The sequence below is a fragment of the Sphaeramia orbicularis genome, chromosome 12, assembly GCF_902148855.1.
Source record: "Sphaeramia orbicularis chromosome 12, fSphaOr1.1, whole genome shotgun sequence".
NCBI lineage: Eukaryota > Metazoa > Chordata > Actinopteri > Kurtiformes > Apogonidae > Sphaeramia > Sphaeramia orbicularis.
The window spans coordinates 55,843,596-55,862,388 of record NC_043968.1 but is presented as its reverse complement, the minus strand read 5'-3'; the positions used below and the strand labels follow the sequence as shown (position 1 = coordinate 55,862,388).

At 38.5% G+C, this 18,793-nt stretch overlaps 1 protein-coding gene across 1 annotated transcript in view; it reads left to right on the top strand.

The window, feature by feature from the left end:
- igsf9a (immunoglobulin superfamily, member 9a) overlaps positions 1 to 18,545 on the top strand; it is a 181,162-nt gene extending 162,617 nt beyond the window's left edge. Inside the window, exons 15-22 of the mRNA XM_030150820.1 lie at positions 4,454 to 4,671; positions 5,042 to 5,126; positions 10,318 to 10,488; positions 10,879 to 10,915; positions 11,172 to 13,358; positions 13,937 to 14,010; positions 16,944 to 17,136; positions 17,430 to 18,545. Of these exons, the coding sequence (XP_030006680.1) occupies positions 4,454 to 4,671; positions 5,042 to 5,126; positions 10,318 to 10,488; positions 10,879 to 10,915; positions 11,172 to 13,358; positions 13,937 to 14,010; positions 16,944 to 17,107 (2,936 nt within the window). The 3' untranslated portion in view covers positions 17,108 to 17,136; positions 17,430 to 18,545. The remainder of the gene's footprint in view (positions 1 to 4,453; positions 4,672 to 5,041; positions 5,127 to 10,317; positions 10,489 to 10,878; positions 10,916 to 11,171; positions 13,359 to 13,936; positions 14,011 to 16,943; positions 17,137 to 17,429) is intronic.
- The last annotated feature ends 248 nt before the right edge of the window (positions 18,546 to 18,793 follow it).

Genomic DNA, 18,793 nt, shown 5'->3' with positions numbered 1-18,793 from the left:
CGGAACTTCAAAAACCAACAATCTGTTCAGATTTTTCTTCTTTTTCTTCCTGCTTCGTCATCTTCTTTGTTTTCCTCCTCTTCCTCCCCCCCCCCCCCTCTTCTTCTCCTGTGTCGTCTTCTTCATCTTCTCCTCGTCCTCCTCTTCTTTGTGTTTTTCTCTATTGCCTTCATCTCTTCATCCTCTTTGTTTTCTTCTCCCCCTCCTCCCTCTTCTCCTTCATTTTTTTATCTTCTCTTTCCTTTTCTTCATCTCCTCATTCCTCTTCTCCATCGCCTCTTTTTCTTCTCCCTCTTCTTCATTTTCTTTTTCATCTTCTCTCCATCTTCTTCTTTTTCTTCTTCTGTCATCTCCCTTTCTACTTCTCTTCCTTCTTCTTTGTCTTCTTCTCTTTCCTCCATTTACTTCTTTTTCTTCTCCTTCTTCTACTTCAACTCCTCTTCTTCTTTGTCTTCTGCTCCATCACCTTCTCCCCATCTCCTCCTTCTCCCCCCTCCTCTCCATTTTCTTTTTCATCTTCTTCTTCCTCTTCTTTTTCATCTTTTTCTCCATTGCCTCCTCTTCTTCTTCTCCTTCTTCTCCCCCTTCTTCTCCTTCATTTTTTTCTTTCTTCTCTTCCCCATTCATCTTCTCCTTTTTCATCTTCCTTGTCATCTTCTCCTCCTCATCTTCCCCTCCCCATCTACTTCTTCTCCTTCTACTTTTCCACTTTCCCCTCCTCCTCCTTTTTCTTCTTCTTCTGGGCTGGCTCTGTTTTCATCCTCTGCTCTTGACCACTTCATTTACTTTACTGTATTTGTATCAATCCAGGCCGAAAGAGAAGTTGTTTGGGTGCAACACATACACCTGAGGAAGTGTGTTGTGGTATTAAAATGACTAAAAATGGGTCTTAGTCAAAATGAGTAATTTTTAGAGTGTAGTTGCAGCTCAGAGGTTGCTGTTCTTTCATGTAGAGAGGGGGATTCTGAAACCAATAATGCAGAAAAACAGGAAAATTACAATCTACCACTGTGTGATCAAAATATTCGCCTTATTCTGGCAGAGTACTTACAGTCATTCAGACCATTTGTACACTTCACTATGCGAAACGACAGTCTCCGAGACAACTTGTGTCTGCACAGTGAAAGTTTTGATGACAGTTTTGATCATGCACAAACACAGGCCTGTTCAGTTTTTTTAAATTCTTTTCTTTTTCAGGGATTTTCCACATTTTATAGCCAGAGCTCATGTCCCCATTTGCAAATGTTCCACCAAAGAAATTGATCTCCTTAAAGTGTATGTATGTGTACGTATGTATATGTAAGTACATATATATATATATATATATATATATATATATATATATATATATATATATATATATATATATATATATATATATATGTGTGTGTGTGTGTGTGTGTGTGTGTGTGTGTGTGTGTGTGTGTGTGTGTATATATATATATATATATATATATATATATATATATATATATGATTGTATATATGTACATATTGCTGGTTTAGACAAAGGGGTGAGAGCTAATAAGCTATGCTTCTTCTCACTCCTTTTCAAATATGACTCTTTTTGTCCTTTTCTTTTTTGTGTGTATTATTATTTTTTTACTTTACTTTATTTTTTACTTAGTTTCAAAGCTTGTACCATTTCCATATTTGAAATAATAAAGTAATATAATAATAAAAAAAAAATGTTTGGAGGAACAATACCAATTTGCAGGGCTCCAAATAAATATCTACCTGTACTGTTGCTTATGAGTTCAGTGTACAAGAAAAATGCAATGAGGAACAAAATAGAAACTGGGAAGAACTGAAGCCACATACGTGTACATGTAGCTGTCGAGAAAGGAAGGAAAAACAAAAAAGTGGCATTTTCCAAAAACAGATGAGACTCAAAGGAGTCGTATGTAGGATTGTGGCCAAAACTGGTCTTGCAATCACATTCAAAATACTGTATAGCGTGGTATCCCCTCCCCCAGACTAGGGGTTGCTAGGTCCAGCATGAGCGTCTACTACAAGGAGCTACCATGGCAAGCAACGAATCCTACACCACTATTTATTACCAGGCCCAGCCTTTTCACCTGGTCCTGTACTGTGGTCTCTTCACTCAGGGCCAGACTGCGGTCTCTTCTCCCGGACTGGCCCTGGGAGAAGACACTGGGGCCTGGCCCTGGGTCTCAGTGGCTCTCAGCCGTGGAAGACCACGGTCAGAGCCAGCGTTGGTCTTCAAATTCTTCTCTGCTTTCAGCCATCTCCATGTTTCAAAAGAATCTCCTGTACATATCCTTGTTTTGTTTCTCAGTTTGTCATGACATATTTGGGAATAATACGAGGCCTTTTAGGTTTATTAACGTCAGACATTTATGATCAGAAATGTTCCAGCTGCAGCTCAGTGGGAACTGGCAACCTGGATGCTGAAAGGCTACTGACTTGGTGATTGGAAGACAGGTGATGGGTGGAGCATCAGACCAAAATACAAAATGACAACATAAACATTATTTTGGTGCTGACACTTAGCTTTTCAAATCCAAATATTCTGGCTGGACTTCTACTGTCAGTGATATCAGTATTTGAAATGAACATGATTCCTTAATGTCTGGTGACAGTCATGGCCATTTTATGATTACTGGGAACATAATTCTTAGATACAGTACCTTTAATGATGAGTTTTTCTATATTAACTGTTAAACACCAGTATTTGCAATAAAAATACATAATATCCTTTAAATAATACGAACAGCCCAACAAAATATTTTTATGAAACCAAATAACCTGAGTTTTCTGAGTGGTCGACGTGCCTCTGTGTATTGTACAGGATTATAATTATCTGCAAAAAAAATCTGATACTGAGCATCAGGATAGGGCATCTTTAATTGTAACTGGTTTAAGGAGAAAAACAAACACGCCAGACAGTTTTATTCCATTATTCCAAAGTGATTCTTCACAGCAGTAATCTGCAGAGAGAACCCATGCAGACACGGGGAGAACACGCAAACTCCACCCAGAAAGGTCCCACCCCCATCGACTGGTGTTGGAATCAAACCCAGGACCTTCTTGCTCCACCACCATGTTTCCCAAAGCAGTGGATTCAAAACCTAAAAAGTACAAGAGATGATGTACAAGAGATTATTCTTCTACTGCAGTGGTTTCTAACCTTTTTTGGCTCTTGACCCCATTTTAACATTACAAATTTCTGGCGACCCCAGACATTCAAAACAGAGAATTTCGTTTTGATCATGTAATAGTTTGCTATACTATGTTGCAAATAAGCGTTAATTTTAGACAACATTTAGTCTATATAATGTATATTATTATGGACGGAGGCAGAAAAGCCGGGTGTAGATTACTGCACAAAGTGAGAATTTTATTTTCCTTGGTCAGGATATGTACAGTCAGTCCAGCTTGGATTTACAAGGCTGACAAGGCTGAACAAACAAGAACTCAAACTATGAATTATGAAAGAGCTGCAGCATCTGAAACTGACCACAATGAACATTTGAAAGATAAACAGTACCACAGTGCTTCAGTTTCAGCTTCACAGTTTGTCGTGTCTTTAATGTATTGTGATTGGCTCTCTCAACTCACCATATATTTTTGTTAGTAAGTTTTTATTTTTTATTTTTATCAATTACTAGAATGTTCAGGTGACCCCATTTGAATTCCAGGCGACCCCACGTGGGGTCCAGATCCCAAGGTTGAAAAACACTTTTCTACTGTGTCCCTGCTGCAAGCTTTTTTCTGCCTTTTTTCCTTATTCAAGGTATCAAAAACATCTTAAAAATCATTGCATTCATGCTGAACAGTGTGCAGAATCCCAGAAACATTTAATGACCACAACCTCAAGGATGCTTGTCCTACCTCAGGTTAAAGATTTCAAATAAATCATTAAATTTGATTAAATACTTTTACTCATTTATTTGCTCAGGATCCCAGCAGTATGACTTCACTAATGAGAATAACAATAAATGAAAAACATTGGTAGAATATTTAGTTCATGAACCAATGACCACTAAATTCACACCCAAATCTAAAATAAGGCTGGACTATTTATTTCACAATAACACCTCAAAATAAGCCAAACAACATCATCATTAAAATAATACTGTGTAATACAAAAAAAAAATCTCTCATGTAGTCTAAAGTGATTTCCTTCTAAATAATAGCTGCTCTGGATTTCTTTCTGAAGCTGTTTTTTCCGCTAATCTGAATATTCTGGTGTTACTACTAGATGTGTGAAGCTGAAAACAATCACAAGGAATTTATAAATAATTTAAACACGATGAATCAAGTTTGGTTTGATGAGCTTCATCCTCTGTCCTTTATATTCGAAGGAACCGAAGGATGTTGAAGTTGAACATCTGCAGCGCTGGCGATTTCCTCATGTGTAATTTCATTTTTCTGCCTCACAGTGTGCGTCTGATTGACTGAAAGTGCTGCTTTATTCTCTCCTCGTCAGATCTTGTGCCAAGGAAAAGTAAACCGAAGCCCCCGGTGTCGCTGTGGGCCGACCGGGGCCCTGCAGGTGTGGTTCTGCAGTGGTCCCCCCCCGAGGCTCAGCACCCCCCCATCACCGGCTTCGTCCTCCAGTCCCGCGCCGAGCAGGGGGAGTGGTTTAATTTAGACGAAGACATCAGCGCCAACAGCAGCGAGATAGTGGTTCCGGGTCTGCACAAGGTAACAAGGCAGTCACTCTGCTCCCTCGGAGACTAATCAGTCCACGCTCCTCTCTGAATGCCTTAGAGATTTTTATCTAGGCTATACCTCAGCGGTTTTACTTCTGTAGACTCTCAATTATGCACACGACATGGCAGCCATCACTTTTCTGTCTTCTTTCAATCTGTGAACGCTGGCTTTTTCTTCTATCTGGCCGTCTCATCCTCCTCTGTGTCTCCTATATAGGCCTACACAAATTCAAATGAACTTCATTAGCATTGCAGGCACAGTCCCGTGTTGACAAAGTGTGGTTTCATCCCCAGTCCTCCCTGCATTCTCTGTGTGTGTGTGTGTGTGTGTGTGTGTGTTTCTGTGTGTGGATGCTGTTCAGGACTGTGTGTACGAGTTGCGGCTGCTATCTCGTCGCGGGGAGTTGCTGAGCGAGCCCAGTCCATCAGTCAATGTCTCCACCGTGGGTAGGTGTTCGAGTGCAACCTTGCCCCCTTTGCAATCCTGCCCCACCTCCTGTTTCAACCCATCCTCTCCACTTTCTCTCTTTGTCTTACTTTTCCCTTATTTTTTTTTTTTTTTTTTTTTTTTTTGTTCCTTATGTTTTTTTTTTTTTCACGTCCCTTTTGTTTCCCACACCAAAATTAGAGCAGGGCCCAGGGGAACGCTGTCCATTAGAAGCCTGAATGATAGAAATAGCTCCACTAATAACTTTTCAAAAAGAGTTAGAGACAGAGTTTATACTGGTCTTTTCTGATTCTTATGTGAATGTGACATGAATGTTTCATTAGATACACTATCAAACAGATGAATCTACAGCTCCCCTGGGTGTTAACTATTGAAAGAGCCATAGATTATGTGATGTTTAACATCCCTCTGCTGCTAATCTCAGCCTGACGCCTCAACTCTTACATCTGATGCTGCAAATTATGTAAATGTTGCAAAACAGTGATAATGTTCATCAGGGACAAAAGATTGAAATCATTTGAAACGCAGCAAAATCTGTGCTCATATCAATTGTGCATTCGTGAGTTACTTTATTTTATGATGTAAATGATTTGTATTTGTTCTGTTGAGCAATATCAGACTGACGAAAGCAGCTTGAAATATGCATAAGAGTCAAAGAGGTCCGATGTTTGTACAGATCCATGAACTCTGCTTCTTTTTGTTTAGTGCAACAGTTTAGTTCATGTTCAGTTCAATATTATCATGGTTTAGCTTATATTAATTGCATTAATTGCCTGAAACAAGATGCCTATTGCTCACTATTCACACCTTAACCCTTTCATGCATGAATGATGACAACCTTTGTCAAGATTTTTATCCTGAGTGTTTTTATTCTTCTTTAGGCATGAAAAAAAACAAAAAAACAATGTGATTGATTTTTTTTTTTAATGAATCTATTTTTCATGCAGTTACAAAAATGTTCCCTCAGCTGGACATTATGTGTTTGATTTGTGAAGCAAAGAAACATATATTTAAAACGTAATATCAGGAAGTGATACACTGTTGGAAAATTTTAATGCAGCTAATCGGACATTCTCTCACATTTTATTAATATTTATTATTATTATTTCTCACTTCATGGAGAAAATATACAAAAAACCATTTTTGTTTATGAAAACAGTTAATTACAGTCTAATAACAATTAGTAAATGATTTACAAACATGCTACTGCAGATCAGGTTTATCAAGAACAGTAAAGTTACAGTAACAGTATGAATTGCAGTGTATGAGATGATGCATGAGTGTCCACTGTGTTGGATTGCTCTGATTTTCTCACTTACATCATCTAAAGGGAGCTCATAAAAACACTGAATTTGTCCAAAAAAACATTGTGATCAAGTAAAACCTAATAGCAGTTAAAAATCACACTTTCATTTATCAACATACAAGACCCTTTTACTTCATTAAGTGAATGCCAGCACTTTGTAATAATCACCAGCCTTGATGTAATATATAATAAAATCCCCCACATTTTGTATTGAATTATTGCATATTATTTTCATTATTGCAAAACATAAGCTCTTTTTTGGAACTCTGTCCAAAGTCCATTGTAATTGTAAAACCCTGAAATAGAAGAATGACAGTGTGAGGTTTTGCAGGTTCAAGGAAAGAGAAATATGATTTTTTTTTACAAAGCTGTTTGATGTTACTGCTCTTTTATGTGGGTATTTAAACCAAAATGAAGACTCAGATACAGAGATTCCAAAATTTTTCCACTCAGGAGCAAAAGTAAAATCTGGTATTTCCCAAATATACAAAATATGCCAGTAATTTCCATAAATTGACATTTTTTATGAACTCTGGAAGTTTATTTTTCATAACAGTTTTTAGTTTCTTTTATTAGGGTTTTGTCATTATACCATTTTTGTCTCGTCATGTAATTTTGTCTTGATACATCTTTAACAGAATTTTAGTATTTTCACATTTAGGTTTTTTTTTGTCTCATTGAAACTTTTACATCAGGTCCGTCTTGTTTCATCATTTTCACCTTGTTAAACCCCTCCTCTGCATTTCACATGACTTGAGATCAACATTTCTATTGTCTGTATTTCATTTGCAAAATCAGTTCATATCATATTATTGCTGTATATTTTCCTCTGTCAATTAGCGACCTCGTGAATACAGCTCTATGGCCCGTTTTGGGTCACATCCCTGTGTTTGGTCAACACAGGTCAACTACAACAGTTTAGTTTGTAACTAGGGCTGTCAAAATTAATGCATTAACGCAGATTAATCCATCATCATGATTAATCTGATTAAACATTTTAATGCAATTAACCCATCTGCAGCACATATTGACTCTGAATGTCTCTGCCAAGGCATTTCAGGCAGTTTGTCCAAGTAGAGTTACCATCACACATGAACAAATGGGCAGCTGATCCGGTAGTGACAGGCAGCAGAACAAAGCCATAAAGATGGAGGATAGATAGATTTATATATTTATTTTGCATTTATATTTATATTTATTAAATATGATATATATATATATATATATATATATATATATATATATATATATATGTATATGTAATTATTCATAGAAGTGCCTTGCTTCTATTATTTAGAAATCTACCCAATAATTTTACATTTATCTCCAGACTGATTCCTCCTATCTAAACTTTTTTTAAGCTATTTTTTGTCCGCTTAAGAAGAACCAAAGAAAACAAATCAAATCATCTGAACTGCATCATACAGCGTTGAATCACATCAGGTGTTGCTTATTACGTATCTTTTAACATGTACACATACTTAGGATGCAATGTCTTTAATTGTGGAATTTGTCAACAAATATGTAGGATCTTATAAAAACCTTCAGAAGTATTCCTATAAAAAAGCAGTAGCATCTTGTAATATTTCTGCATATATATGAAGTAATAATAATAATAATAATAATAATAATAATAATAATAATAACTAGAAAAGTGCTCGGAGGGCACAGACCTCCGCCAAGGGAGATCAGCCCCCTCCCCCCCCAATCACCACCAAAATTTTATCATTTATTCCTTGTGCTAGTATCAACATTTCCTGAAAATTTCATCAAAATCCTTCCATAACTTTTTGAGTTATCTTGCTAACAGACAAACAAACAAACCCCAATGGAAACAGAACCTCCGCTGTCCTTGGCAGAGGTAATAATAATAACAATAATATCCATTTCAAGGAAAAGAAATCTTTTTTTTTTTTTTTTACAATTTGAACACAAAACATTATGTTCCTTTTCTTACAATTTTAACTCACTGTATGTATCTATAAGATAGATAGATAGATAGATAGATAGATAGATAGATAGATAGATAGATAGATAGATACTTTATTAATCCCAAGGGAAATTCAAGTATTCAGCAGCTTTGCAAGAAGACAAAAAACAGAAAGACCAAAACAAAATAGTGGGTTAGTAACCAGGTTGACATTAAGGTTAGTATATATACTCTAAAAGACACTTGCTAAAGAACTACCTCTAAAAGAGCTTCCTGTACAATACTGTAAATAAAGACTTCTGATATTATTTACACATTTCAGGGCAGTGATATAAAGTGAAACAGTGATTTACACCTACAAGCAGGTGTAGTCCAACTACATAAGGTGCTTGGATGTTTTACAGTCTTAATTGGATCAGTCCTAATTTGGTCATGACTGAGAGACACTAAACAGTACGTTGGCCCTCTGGATGAAAATATGAGGACAAAAAAACTCAACTGGCATAAAGTATTATACACACTCTGCAGGAAGGAGTTTTTTCACCAAAGCACTTTCAGCTTCAAATGTCACATTAATGTAAAGCATACGTTAGTCAGGGATTCAGCTCGTACTTTGGCTCATGTGTCGCCCAGCTTGCGACAAACACTTTAAGTGCATATATATTCCCTTCTTTCTTGAGTCAGTTTGCTCATGCAAAATTAAACATGATTAATGAAGATTAAAAATGAATGATATTTAATCGTGATTATTCGAAATTAATCCACAGCGACCCTGTGATTAATCTGATTAAAAATTTTAATTGTGCGACAGCACTATTTTTAACATTTGGAAAGTATGTACATGAGATGATATCCATTTTGACACTACATTAGTACATTTTTATCTCAAATTCCAAATTCCATTTTATTTTTACTTTGTAATTTGTAATAATTTAATACCTATGATGTTCAAGATGTGTAATAAAAAATGATCATTACAAAATAAAGTGAAGCGCTGCTGTATTTTGTCAGTTACTGTGTAATGTTTAGTTTAGTTTAGTTTATTTATTTCAAATATGCAACAAAACCAAGTAATCTCACTTAGTCTTTAGAAATGAAACAGATTGTAAGAAAACAAAACAAACAAAAACAAAAACCTGTACGTATACATGAAAACATAGTATGACTTCATTTGCATATTCGAAAAGCAGTGGGAGGAAGTAGAATTTATTTAATCTCACCCCTTCACCACAAAACAGACTATTGTTGGCTTCCTATCAGCGTAATATATGAAAAATCAAGTCCCTTGGATCAGTTAACCTCACCTATTATCTTCACATACACATACCTACATAGATGCATACATATATACATACATACATACATACATACATACATACATACATACACAACTACATTGACATACCAGAAAAGTAAAAGATACATAAATACATACATACATCTTTGAAGGCAGCACAAAATGAATGCACAATAAAGTAAGCAATAAGACAAAGTGAACAACAACAGCAATCACACAAAACATAAACAAATCAACACACAAAAAAAAACAAACAACCCAGTACCCATGTGTTCATACTCAAACACCTCTTCAGTTTTATACTGTGTATAAACCATCTCTTGAAACTTCTTTTTAAATTGGCTGATGTTTGAACATTCTTTGAGCTCCATCTTCAGTCTGTTCCATACTTACATACTATATAATGTAACTTTCTAAATTTTTCAAAGAGGCTGGAGGAGGACAAGATGACAATTTAACATTTTTGTAACAGGTGAGGAGGATGAATACTTTCTCTGGAAATCCATTAAATTGCTACTGGACGCTGAGTATTTTTACAGTGTCTTTCAACATGGCTGAAAGCGACCGTTAAACCCTGCCCTGAAGTGTGTCACAGTGTTTCGCTGACTCCACAGTTCCACTTGGCTTACCTTTCTCGTATTGACCGATATATCACAGGGATGGAGATCTACCCTGCCACGTCCCGTCTCCTGGAGTTCGTCCCGGAGCCATTACTGGCTGGCGTCCTGGGCGGGGTCGGCTTCATGTGTTTGGCGCTGGTCTTGCTGCTGGGGTCGGCCTGTGTCATCAGCCACAAGAGGGACCGGCGCTGCAGAAACAGGAGAGATGGTAAAGATGCTTCTCACTCCGGAGACTCTGCAGACACTCACTTTGATGAACTGCATCATGAATATCATCATTTATTCAATAAAATATTGAAGGCACTTTCAGTCCATTATATAAATCATAGCCCACTGCATGGATTTGGCGCTCCTTATGTCCCCCCGCTCGTCCATTCAGTTGTAAAAGTTATTGATGTCATTTACATTACTTGCTAATTAGGGTAATTTCTCATTAGTGGCTGATAAATGTAAGTGTAATTAACTTTTTGGACAAGGCTGGGAGCCCGGGGCCCTTTAATGGGCTCTTATTAGGGTTGATTATGTTTTTTACTTCTTGGTCAGTGTGGTTGTATCCTAATGAGTCAGATACCATCTTGCCCCTCTCCCTCCTTTTCAGAGCCTCCTCCTACCATCTATAAACGCTCCCCATCAATGTAAGTACCCCTCGATCATTTCATTTTATTACCTCCCCACTGACCTTTCCCTCCTCTTCACTGAGAAACTCAAATGTGCTAAAAATGGCAGCACTTCAACTCTGTGTTTTATATCTTTCTCCGTCGTCATCTCACCCGCCTCCTCTTTCACTTTCACTCGATCTTGTTTCCTCCATCTATACATCGGCCTCTGTCTTATGCCTCTTTTTTCTTTCTTAAAATTGTCTTCCCTCCCCCTCCGTCTCTTTCCACGCAGGAAGACTTCAGGCAGCAGCAGTCCAGACAGCGTGCTGAAGAAAACCCTCCTCTATCCAACCACTTCCTCCACCACTACCACCTCCTCCTCACAGACCGACTGTTCCTCTTACAGCGCCGAGAATAACCACAGACGCAAGCGCCCTATCTCTGACTACACTAAAGGTCGTCTTACTAGGACAACATCCATTCCAATTTCCCCTCCGATTGAGATGATCTGCCGCGGTCCAGATGGACGGTTCATGCTGCCGCCATACGACCATGACGCACTGAGTGTAAACAGCAAAAAAAGTGTGGGATATGACCTTTCACTTCCTGCTAGTGTCCGGAGGTCAGTTTCATTGCGCTCAGAGAGAGAAGATCAGAAAGAGCCAGCATTTGTGCTCTCTGTTGAACTCCCGCCTTGCAAACAATTAGAGGCCACTCCAAACCAAAGCTATCCAACTGATCCATATCATCCCCATCACAACATTTTGGATCAGAAGAAAAGTTACGATGGCTTTCCCGACTTCAGCAGCCTCTGTTCTAACAGTAGCTTAGCCACCATTCCGCACCCAAGCCCGTCATTTCCTGTACTCCCGCATATTCGATCGGGCCTCGGTCAACCGTCGACGACCGCCAGCGCCCTGGTGCTTCAGATGGAGCATGAAAGGGAAAGGGGGAACCTCAGTCACTGTCTGAAGCTGGCTCAGGAGAGGGAGGAGCTGGAGAGGGAGCTGAGGAAGTACACACTTGAAAGAAAGTCGACAAGAGAAGCAAGGAGGGGGATGGAAGATGTGGAGCTGCAGGAGGGGAATGTAAGGAGAGAGGATGGGAAATATAAGAGCAAAACCTTGCCTCACAGATACCCCCATAGCAGCAAGGAGAACTTGAGGCTGTCTTCAAGCCCTTTCTCCTCATCCTCGCTCCACTGGGAAGATCATCGTCTTGTCTCCCCACCTACTCTGACCCATTTAGGTGTGTCTCATTTTACAAACCAGCATCCGTCGCTCACCAAACAGACCCCCCTCCAACCCGAGGAGGCAGACAGTTTTTCCAAAGACAGATTTACTCTCCCACATCTCTCCTCAAAGCACCAGAAACATGAAAGGATGGAGGCAGCACCAGAGGGTTATGATAATTCACCACAATCCACAGTCTTAGAAATGCAAACGAATGATTCATACTCGGAGGCCTGGAGACGGAACAATCTTAGTCGTGGCAGCCTTTCAACGTTGTCTTTCCATACCAATAAATATACTGAAAGATCTAATTCAGCACTCGGTTCGCTGCCAGACTCTTCAAAAGCGGAGGTAGTGTTCCCCGAGCCCACTGATGAAGACGTGTGCGTGGAGATGAGCGTGGATGAGCCGGAGTTTGAGATATGCGTGGAGGAGCAGCCCACAAAGCCCATGCTGCACCACAGGATTGCCTCTCATGTGCAGCGCGGGTGTTCGCTGACTCAGAAAGGCCAAGATGTGAGGAGGAGCAAAAGCTTAAATAGCCGGGACTGTTTTATCAGGACCCCGTCATCTCCACAACCTCCAGAAACGGACCTCTGGAGTCGCAACCGTTTAAAGATGCTGGACTCTAAGCAGCGAAGTCGGAGTCTAGACTCTAGAAGGCGGAAGGAGAGGGACTTTTTGACTCCTGATGCGTGGATAAACTCTCTCAGCCAAGAAAACTGCTCGGATGCATCTTCCAATCGGCCGCACTCTCTGGTGTGGGAGCCCAGGAACTCTCCTCCCAGGAAGATGTCAAAATCTCCTGGAAATCCTCCATCTACTTCCTGTAACTCATCTCTGCTGGTTGATCCAGAGAGGTTTACACCAAATCACACTGTGCCTTGCGAGTACGAACCAAGAAGAGGGGCCTGGAGTGTCACCAAATGGCCGTTCGACTACCAGGAGGCCATGAGGGAAGCAGGGCGATACTTGGAGGCCATGACTAGCTCCTCAGGGTGTTTTCCATTTGACGACAATGGAACCAGCGACCACGAGGTAGACACAAGAGGCTACGAAGGCGTACCGGAGTCCGGGGGGAGCTACAGCAGCTATGCCAGCAGCGGACGAGGCAGCATGGAACCCGCCAACGGGCGCCTGTCGATGTGTCACATCTCACCGACGCTCATCACCTCACCTGAGATGGAAGAGGAACGCCAGAGTTTCTCAGAGGACACACACAGCGACCGAATGGAACCAAGCCAAAGGTAATAGGACGTAATGAACGAGGGAAATGAACTTTTATTGAAGAAAATGTCAGGGGCTGCATTTGTAGCAGAGGAGGACTGTATGGTCGATGCAGGTGCTTCAAGGTGAACGCAAAACACAGTTTACTATAATTTCTAAAGAAAAAGATGATGAGATGTTTTATCAGTGCAGTTATATAGTCTGTATCAGTCGATAAAAATCAGTTCCATTCAATAAAGCATTGCAGTTTTCATAACGCTGAGGATTATAGAGATTAATTGCATCCCTCTGATGAAGGTAAATATTTTATTTGTGAGTAAATGAACTTTTATTTAACAAAGGAAATTGGGTTGACCAGGACTTAGAAGAAATCTTTGCACAGCATGGACATTAAACACTCTGAGCCATCTAAGCAATTATAGAAGTGGAGCTAAAAGTAAGAGTAGAGGAATAAAGCTACATTTCCTTCAGTAAATCTGATATATGTTCTAATGCTGGAGCTGCAGTGTTTAGTCACATTAATGAGCACGTCTGTGTGCTTTTAACACCATAAATTTGTTTCTATTTAGTATTAAGGGTGTTTTTTCACTCCATCTAGGAGAAAAGCTTCCGTCGATGAGAACTATGAATGGGATGCCGCCGACGTCTGCCTTCAGCCTGGAGACCAAGATGGTGAGAACTGTGTACTTTACTGTTAATATGTACTTCACATGCTGCTACATACACAGGGGGAAACATATATTTGAAGCAATAAGGGAAAAATGAAATCTGTTAGGTTGAGAATTGGACTCGTGCTGCTGCATTTGGAACACCTTTTCCAGAGTTTGATGAACAAAAATGCAACTTCCCATTGTGGTTCGAAGTAAAATTTATTTTCAGGTTCAGCACTTTATGTATTTGTGGTTACAGTTTGTGATGGCTAGCATGTATTGTGTTTGGTTCACTGATTTGTTCAGCTTACTGGCATAAAAGTTCAAAGAATGATTTAAAATGTTCCCTGAATGCAACTGAGGATGACATTTTAAATGTATTATTTCTAATAATGTTTGTAAAATTATATATACATATATTTATATATATATATGTGTGTGTGTGTGTGTGTGTGTGTGTGTGTGTGTGTGTGTGTATATATATCACAGTAGAGATTGAAATCCAGTAGGATTCCTAATCCTACTAGGACAGATAGTAATTTCAGTTTGTCCTAGGACAAACTGAAATCCTACAAGACATTAGGATCTGAAGATTGGAATTCCAATCTGTCCTAGGAGAATTTGCAATCCTACTAGGACAGATTGTAATTCTATTTGGAAGTGGGATCTGAAGATTGGAATTTTGGAATTTCAGTCTGTCCTATGATTTCGCCATCACCATTCCAGCTGAATTATTTTCATATCTTAGATACAGTATGTGGCCCTTAGGTCAATACACAGTATAACCAGGATGCCAGCTGTCCTATCTGGTCCAACCTTATTCAATGGCCGTTTGTAACTGTCATTGGTATGTAAATGAGACACATTTGTTTTCAGAAATCGGTAGAATTTGAAAAACGTACCTGTAAACAACCCGTTGCCATGGCAACATACAATTTTATTATTATCAAATTGTTGCCAAGCCATTCAGAAAATGTACGATGTTAAAGTTGGCATTGGCATTTTGCTGCCCCCTGGTCTAGATGGTAGGGTTAAAAGTAAAAGAAACAACAATATTCTTACAAACCATGATTTTATTCAGAATTTACACAGACTTTGAATGTAATATTCTATAGCTAAGCTTCAAAGACTTTTTCTAAGACTTAAATGTGCTGCATACTACTCACTAGTTAAGTGACAATAACCTTAGTCTATAGTACTAACTTCAAAATTTCAAACAAGTAATACTATAGAGGTTTTGTCAGTTGTTTTTTTCTAATACTTAAAGGTGCTACATACTACTCAATAGTGACAATGAACTTAGTCTATAGCTAACTTCAAAATTTCAAACAAGTAATACTACAGAGGTTTTGTCAGTTGTTTTTCTAATACTTAAATGTGCTACATACTACTCAATAGTGACATATACTGTATCTAAGATATGAAAATAATTCAGCTGGAATAGTGATGGCGAAATTGTATGCTTACCTATGCTGAAATTGACTGGAATTTTGGCTGTGAAATGATTCAGTCTATTTTCCATACATTTTGATATAATCTGACATTCTCCTAATAGAATTCAAGATTGTCCTGACAGAATTCTTAAATTTTTCGCCGTAGGACAGACTGAAATTCCAATCTTCAGATCCCACTTCCAAATAGAATTACAATCTGTCCAAGTAGGATTGCAAATTCTCCTAGGACAGATTGGAATTCCAATCTTCAGATCCTAATGTCTTGTAGGATTTCAGTTTGTCCTAGGACAAACTAAAATTACTATCTGTCCTAGTAGGATTAGGAATCCTACTGGATTTCAGTCTTTACTGTGACATATATATATGTATGTATATGTGTGTGTGATTATTCATAGAGGTGCTTTGCTTCTATTATTTATATTCTTCCTTGTGCCAGTATCAACATTTCCTGAAAATTTCATGAAAATCCATCCATAACTTTTTGAGTTATCCTGCTAACAAACAAACAAACACGCAAACAAACACACAAACAAACACACAAAGCAAAGCGATCACAATACCTCCTGGTGGAGGTAATAATATCCATTTCAAGGAAAAGAAATCTCTTTTTTTTACAATTTGAACACAAAACATTGTTCCTTTTCTTACAGTTTTAACTCATTGTATGTATCTATAAGATAGATAGATAGATAGATAGATAGATAGATAGATAGATAGATAGATAGATAGATAGATAGATAGATAGATAGATAGATAGATAGATAGATAGATAGAATATAATATCCACCAAGTGGTCAACTGATCTTTAATTCATAATTCAGTAAGAAGCAACAAAAAAAAACATATCATTTTAAATATATGATGCCCTGTTTTATCTAAAGACGTACAATGAAAATGACTGTTATTAACCTGAAAAAGATGCCAACATTATAGATCTGAGGTGTTTATTAATGAGTGTGCAGAATATTTACAACCGCCAAACAATGACATTTAATGTTCACACAACAGGTAAATAATGGAGTTTTTATTGTGTTTATTACGTTTCTGTTATGTTTTATTATGTTATTATGTTTGTTCTTATGTCTTGAGGTTAGTTGGGCACATATGAGAGATTTGTTTGTATTTATTATTGGATTTCAGTACATATTATCCCCTGTCAGTGTGTAGGGTTAGCTGCCATGCTTTGTATATAACATGTGCACACTTGTATCATGTAAAATATCCTGAAGAGCATTTGGTTAAACTGAGTCTTGAATGAACACTTATTTCATTTAGACACCCAGTCCTTATTTTCCTTTGGAGAATTCAGTGGAAAAAAAAAACTGTCAGACATGAATTAACCCCGTGCTCCAACCTGTGTTTGTACTTCCAGTTTTATATTTAACAGCCAAACGTTGAGTGTTTCATGTCTGTGGGAGTTCAGCCACAGACAAGTAATGAAAGAAACCACACTTCAAAAAAAAAACAGGAAGACTCAAAGATCACTTGTGTTTACCCACAGGCCTGCTGCCTTCGCTGAATCTCCAGAAGCCGGCTCTGTGCTGTAGCATTCCCAGCATGCACTGCTCCACTACGGCACTGAAAAATTGCACTCAGCTCCCGGTGCTCGCGGGACATCAAAGCAGCTGCTCTGCTGAGCCAGAACCAGACACCGTGCTGTTCTGACAGCGCCCGCCGTCGGCTCATCTCACCTGGTGTGTCCTTTCACTTATTGATGCGTATCACAAGGCGGCAAAAAGTGCACGTGGCGGGCAGAGAGCTCTACTCTGATCAATCAAAAAAAAAAAAAAAAAAAATCAGGCAAGAGCACAGAGGAGCCAATTCCGGCGGTATTCCGCTCGACTTCTTTGTTGAAACTCACCTGCAGTATTGGAACAAAAAAAAAAGAAGCACTGAACTGCAAAAGAAGGGAGACGTGGAAACATTTTAGTCTTTGCAGAGCTTTAGACATTTCATTCGGTGACACTCTTTTGATTTTTCCTCTCAGGATTCTCTGCCAATCTGCCGATTTCTGAGCGTTTCACAGTGTCGATGGATTCGTGGCGTTCCTCAGTGGAGTGCGACACGCATTCATCATTCAGCGATGACTCAGTGGCCACACCAGGGACGAAAAGATCTCAGTCATCATCAAGTTGGCGGTGGATGATGAAGTTTTAAGATATCATCCATCACCTTAGAGTTTTTACAAAAAAGGTGTTAAATGAAATGCCAGCAAATAAGGAAGATAAATAATATGAAAAACGATGATCCTATTTTTCAATAGTCTGAAAGTCTAACAGTGTAATTTCCCAGCAGAGATCATTATCTGCTTTTTGCTCTTAAAGTAGTGCGTATGTTCACTTCCAGAAATCTACTCGGTCTGAATCAGAGCGTTTCTTTGCTCTTTAGGGCGTCTCCTCCATCAGCGAAGCGAAGCCTCTCATTACGCTCAGTAATTGAAGAGGGTCGAGTCGGCTTCAGGGGTTTGTCCTTGTTTATTTTTCAGACATAAAGATAAATTAGCTTTTGTTATTCTGACTTTATTCAACTAAAGGTCTGTTCACTCACTGTTTTTTTTAAATTATTATTCTTTTTCCCAACATGTCAGTAACAGCTGGTTAATACTCCGTTGTCACATTCACTCCTGGAGGCTCATTACGGTGGAAACACCAAGCTCATGAAATCAACAATCAATGCAAAACGTCTCCTCAGAACCATTATTTATTAGCTTTTAATTGATCATATTATCCCTTAAGGATGCAATGTATTCATTTATTTGTCCATTGGTTTAAAAAGACCCATAGTATATGTTAAAAAATGTCTTGTTTTGCTCGACCAACAGTCACAAAACTAGCCCAGATTCAGAAAACCTGCAAATGGATGTTAGATGGAAAATGGGGTTTTAAGAAAAACAAATAGCCACAGAAACTATATTTCATGAATCAAGGTTTTTGCTTTGTGAAAAGGAGAAAATGAAATTGTTGCTCCCAAGACCTTTTGTATCCAAAACGCAACATGTTTGCAACAACATCCAAATGGATTTTTCTCCCAATTTAACCTTTTCTAAGCAATTTATCACCGTTTAATATATTATCATCATCTGCATTTTTCATTTTTCAGCATCAGCCAGGTTTTTCTTGTATTTAATTTATTTATCATGTAGATGTTCTGTGTTCTTATATCAAAACAGAGGAAACTCAAGAGGAAAAAAGTTTACTTTTTTTTTTAGCAAAAATATTATTAACTGAACATAAAAAAAATCACTAGAATTTATCAAACTCCATGGGTTTTATTGGTGAATCAATGTTGTAGAAGATGACAGTGTGTCCACGTTCACTACGGAGCCTCTGAACGTCCACATGGGTCATATCT